We start from the raw sequence: 6036 nt of genomic DNA on the forward strand, positions 1-6036 counted from the left end.
CCCCCCCCCCCCCCCGGGGGAGGGGGGGGGGGGGGGGAATACAAAAAAAATAGAAGGCCCAGAGACTGTCACATAATAAAAATAGCCTCCGATGCACGAATCATCGAGCTGTGATTGCCATTTCATAGGAGAAGCTCTGATAAGGGAGACAGCATGGCTGGGCTGCTATCAGGCTGCTATCAGGCTGCTGTCAGGGAGCAGTAGCTCTGTATGTAATGTAGTCTTCCTGCAATAACAATAAACACTGACATGCTTGCTATCACCCCACAATAACTTGTATCCCAACACCCACATCCGACACAGCATCATGCACCACAAAGAGACTCATATATGTGTAGCAGGAATGCCAATTGAAAGAGCCTATACATCTGTAGCAGGAATGCCAATAGCCAGAACGCAAGCATCTATAGTACAGGCAAGGTACACAAGGCTCATACATCTATACCAGGCAAGGTACAGAAGGCTCATACATCTATAGCAGGCATGGTACAGAAAGCGCATACATCTATACCAGGCTAGTTACAGAGTGCTCATATATAGCAGGCAAGGTAATGGCCAGAACCCAAGCATCTGTGCCAGGCAAGGTACAGAAGGCTCACACATCTATACCAGGCAAGGTACAGAAGGCTCATATATCTATACCAGGCATGGCACAGAAAGCTCATCTATACCAGGCTAGTTACAGATAGCTCATACATCTATAGCAGGCTAATTACAGAGAGCTCATACATCTACACCAGGCTAGTTACAGATAACTCATACATCTGTAGCAGGCAAGGCAATGGCTAGAACCCAATCATCTATGCCAGGCAAGGTACAGAAAGCTCATATATCTATACCAGGCTAGACAGTGGCCAAAGCCCATACATCTGTGACAGACAAGCCACAGAGAGCTCATATGTCTATACCAGGCAAGGCACAGAGAGCTCATATGATACCAGGCAAGGCACAGAGAGCTCATATGATACCAGCCAAGGCACAGAGAGCTCATATGATACCAGACAAGGCACAGAGAGCTCAAATGTTACCAGGCAAGGCACAGAGAGCTCATACATTTATACCAGGCAAGGCACAGAGAGCTCATATGATACCAGGCAAGGCACAAAGAGCTCATATGATACCAGGCAAGGCACAGAGAGCTCATATAATACCAGGCAAGGCACACAGAGCTCATATAATACCAGGCAAGGCACAGAGAGCTCATACATTTATACCAGGCAAGGCACAGAGAGCTCATAAGATACCAGGCAAGGCACAGATAGCTCATATGATACCAGGCAAGGCACAGAGAGCTCATACATATATACCAGACAAGGCACAGAGAGCTCATACATTTATATACCAGACATGGCATAGAGAGCCCAGTCAATGTCAAGCTAACTCGTATCATACCTTTCCTCTTGCTGTCCACATCTATTCATCCTTGCTGTTGGTATGATGGGAAAAAAAAATCATGGCTGTGTATGTCCAGTGATCATTCATTGCCAGTCCCAGTCGGGCTGCAACTTTAATTGAATTACAATTGCTTAGCAGAAAAGCGAGACTGGGGGAACAGAAGGCTTCCGCTTAAAATAAAGTTAACTCTCCAGTTGCCAGGATGGTAAAGGAGAAGAGGATGCTGATTTGGAGCACGGACGCTGTCCTCCCCACCCCCAGCGAGCTGGAGCCCTAGTTTTCTGCACCAAGCAGCCCATCCAGCACAATTACATCAGGTCGTCTAGATCATACCAATGAAAAATGGAGCGCAGACACAAAAAAAAAAGGAGGCAGCCACATCGCTCCCATGGTTTAACCTGCACCGATCTTCCATGGAAATACTCACTCAGACTTAAATATCCAGGGCCCAACCATCGCGGCAAGCCAGAAAAATGCATCTAGTGTGTATAGGGTGGCAGGAGAAGAGGCGGGCTGCCAAATGCGGACTGACAGGCAGCAGCAGCAGCAGCAATGCTCACAGACAGACGGACACCCAGCCCGCACTGCCCAGCCTCCAGCAGCACGCAGCCTTCGGCTTTAGGCGTCCCATTGTGAGCTCAAAACCGATGGGATTGCGGGGAGGTAGAGACACGATAGGATATAGGGAGATAGAGAGAGAGGAGAGCGGGAGAAAGGAAAGGGGGATGGGGGTCCGAAGGAGGAGCCTGACACTAGGTAGGGTGGATGGGGGACAACACTGAGCAGACTCAGCCTTTCTACTTATCAACTTGACAGCCTGCTACATTCTCTCATGCATCTAACACACACACACGTATCAATCTACCCACAGCTAGACACAGACATACATAGATATCAATCCACCCACAACTATACACAAACATGCATACATATCAATCTACCCACAACTACATACATACATATCATTCTACCCACAACTAAATACATTCATATCATTCTACCCACAACTACACACATACATCCACAGCTAGACACAGGCATTCATACATATCAATCTATCCACAATTACACACATACATATCATTCTACCCACAATTACACACATACATACATATCATTCTACCCACAACTACACACATACATACATATCAATATACCCACAACTACATACATACATATCATTCTACCCACAACTATACAAATGAATATCCATTTAACTCATAACTACACACACATGTATATCCATATAACCATATAACCCATTATTTTACACATTCATATCCATCTAGCCCACAATTACACATATAGATATTCATCTACCCAACAACTATACACATACATATCAATCTAGCCCACAACTACACATACATACTCAGCCCACATCTACACACATACATATTCATCTAGCCGACAACTGCACAGATGCATATCCTGCATATCCATCTACCCTACAATTACATACATCTACTCCACGCTATACACTTAATATCCATCTACCCCATAATTACACACATATCCATCTAGACTACAACTACACACATGCATATCCATCTACCCAACAACTACACACATATATATCCATCTACCCTACAATTACATACATCCATATCAATCTACACCAAAGCTACACACGTAATGTCCATCTAGCCCACAACTACACACATACATATCCCTCTACCCAATAACTACACACATACATATCCATCTACCCTACAATTACATACATCCATATCCATCTACACGAAAGCTACACACGTAATGTCCATCTAGCCCACAACTACACATACACATATCCCTCTAACCAATAACTACACACATACATATCCATCTACCCTACAATTACATACATCCATATCCATCTACACCAAAGCTACACACTTAATGTTCCGCTAGCCCACAACTACACACATACATATCCATCTAGCCCACAACTACACACATAAATATCCATCTACCCAACAACTAGACACATACATATCCATCTTCCCAACAACTACAGACATACATATCCATCTTCCCAACAACTACACACATACATGTCCATCTAACCAAGACAGGCATGCATATCCATCTACCCAACAACTACACTTATCCATATCCATCTACACCAAAGCTAAACACTTAATGTCCATCCAGTCCATAACTACACACATACATATCCACCTACCCAACAACTAAACTCATGCATATCCATCTACCCAACAACTAAACTCATGCATATCCATCTACCCTACAATTAAATACATCCATATCCATCTACACCAAAGCTACACACTTAATGTCCATCGACCCAACAACTACACACATACATATTCATCTTCCCAACAACTAAACACATACTGTACATATTCATCTAGCCCACAACTACACACATACATCTACCTAGCCCACGACTATGTATATACATATCAATGTACTCATAACTACACACATACAGTATATCTATCAGCCCAGCTCACAACTGCACACATACATATCAGTCTAGCCCATAACTACATATGTACATGTACCAATGTGCCCTCAACTGCATACCTAAATCTAGCCCACCTCTACACACATACACGCCAATCTTGCCTACAACAACACACATACATATCAATAAAGCCCACATCTACACACATACATACAGATCTTAGTTCCCTGCCCCGGATACTGATCAGCATGTATGCAGTCATTGCCCATGATCTCTCTATACAGAGCCATTTAACTAACCCCGGCGAGGGCTCGTTCAGCAGCCGTCAGACTAGGATTGATATACTGTTTCACTGGCTTTGAAAGTTGCAATAGATGATTGATGGCAAAAAGCTTTGCATTGAAGTGCTACAATGTCCGCGGCTGTAGACATGTAGCATCTTGTAGCGGATCCAGTGTGTGTGTGTGTTTTATGTGGGCACCACAAGTTCTCATCAGCATCGCCCATTGCCTGCTATCTGATGAAGACCGGAGACAAGATACTATATGAAGCCCAGTCATCCCTGTATGTATGTGTATATATATATATATATAATCATAGCAGCCAAATTTGAGGGTGAGAGAGGAGAGTGAGAACCGACAGATGGCGATACAAGGCGACACATCGCATTGTTTCTTTTTTTCTTTTTTCTTTTTTCTTCCCAAGGAATGCAGAAATGAAAGATGAAGCCATTGCTAACAAAAAATAAGGGGATATCTCTTTCCACCTGGATCGAGGCATGGAACCATCCCATCTGTAATCTAGTCATATTTAGGAGGTGCCATCGACCATCCTCCATCTTGCCTAGAAAAAACAAGGAGTTCTTGTAATCTTAGGTTTTCCGAACGTTGCCATTTATACGTTGCTTTATTACATTGAAATCTAATTTTCCATATAGATCATGCGGCATCGATTTGCTTTTTATTTTGCACGCATATAGATGACATGCCCGATGCCTGCGTTTTATGACCCACCGGCATAAAAGGATAATCTGTTTTGTGGCAAAGCAACCCGGTTTTACTGTCTTGTAAAGGGCTAGTGCCAGATGTAAGTTTAAATGTTGGACTGTCACAATATTAACTGAGGGAGACAGATCCAACTGCTGCAAGCAGGCAAGGACATGCTGTCTTCTGACAGTAGCAAATGGATTTGGCTCCAAACAATGCATGGAGAACGTTTATGCATTAGATTAATTAATTTTATGTGAGTGTGACTTAGTTACAATGACATAAATTTCATATGGAGATTAATTTATTATTTCAAGTCCCAGTGATTTGTTTCCCTTAGTTCTATTTGCTAATTTGGTATTTATCATCGCTACTAGATCTCAAGTCATATATTTATGTCACAGTGTTTATTCTAAATAGGGTTTACCTTGTGTAATTGTGGAATGGAAAAGACAGTTGAGGCTTTCCCCTCCTTGACTCACTGCTTTTCTCTTTCTTTAAAGGAAGTATGTATCTAAGAGGACAGTTAGGATGGGAGTTGCCCAAAATGTCTAAAGATGGCCATACACATATTGATTTTCTGCAGATTTTCTATGATTAGATGGAAAAAGTGCAACAAATTCCTCCATCTACACTAAATTGTGTGGATGGAGGAATCTCCCACTGGGCCAAGCTTCAGTATCTTGCTAGTTGGCCCTGCTGTCAAAATACCTGAACAATGCCTGCATCCAATCAGATTGTTCAGGTATTTTGACAGCTAGCGGGGCTGACTATGAAGTTATTGTAGCTTGGCCCAGTGGGAGATTCCTCAAGCCACACAGTTTAGCGTAGATGGAGGAATCTGCTGCACTTTTTCCACCTGACAATAGAAAAGCTGCAGATAATCTATAGGCGTTGAAGTGACATTAAAGTCCCCCCCTTCTATGCTGCTTTAGGACTTACCTTAAATGATGCCTCTTGATCTGATCATCTTCTTCTTTCCAGTAGTTTTCAGGAGTCCCTCTAGCACTGGTGCCGGTCTCTGATCCAGTGCTTACTGCTGTGTCTTCTTTGTCCCACGGAGTTGTGTACATGCACGCTGCCGGTCTATCTGCATTAACTTACCATGTGTCTCTCCTCTTCTCCCGGCAGAAGATCTCTACTGCGCATGCGCCCACCCCATGATCCTTCATGGCCGCTCGAGAATCTTTAGATCTTCAGATCAGAGCGAACGGCAGAGACAGAGGTAAGTAATAACCTGTT

The 6036-nt window shown here is 43.3% G+C and overlaps 1 protein-coding gene across 2 annotated transcripts in view; it reads right to left on the reverse strand.

The window, feature by feature from the left end:
• SLITRK5 (SLIT and NTRK like family member 5) overlaps positions 1 to 2098 on the reverse strand; it is a 7381-nt gene extending 5283 nt beyond the window's left edge. Inside the window, exon 1 of one of the 2 annotated variants that reach the window (XM_018567562.1) lies at positions 1823 to 2098. In XM_018567562.1, coding sequence (XP_018423064.1) covers positions 1823 to 1874 — 52 coding nt within the window. In that variant the 5' untranslated portion in view covers positions 1875 to 2098. Of the gene's footprint in view, positions 1 to 1392; positions 1435 to 1822 lie in introns of those variants that run through there. The other variant, XM_018567563.1, reaches the window with a different exon arrangement.
• Positions 2099 to 6036: the final 3938 nt, after the last annotated feature.

This window comes from Nanorana parkeri, unplaced genomic scaffold, assembly GCF_000935625.1.
Source record: "Nanorana parkeri isolate BGI_ZX_2015 unplaced genomic scaffold, ASM93562v1 scaffold1063, whole genome shotgun sequence".
Taxonomy (NCBI): domain Eukaryota; kingdom Metazoa; phylum Chordata; class Amphibia; order Anura; family Dicroglossidae; genus Nanorana; species Nanorana parkeri.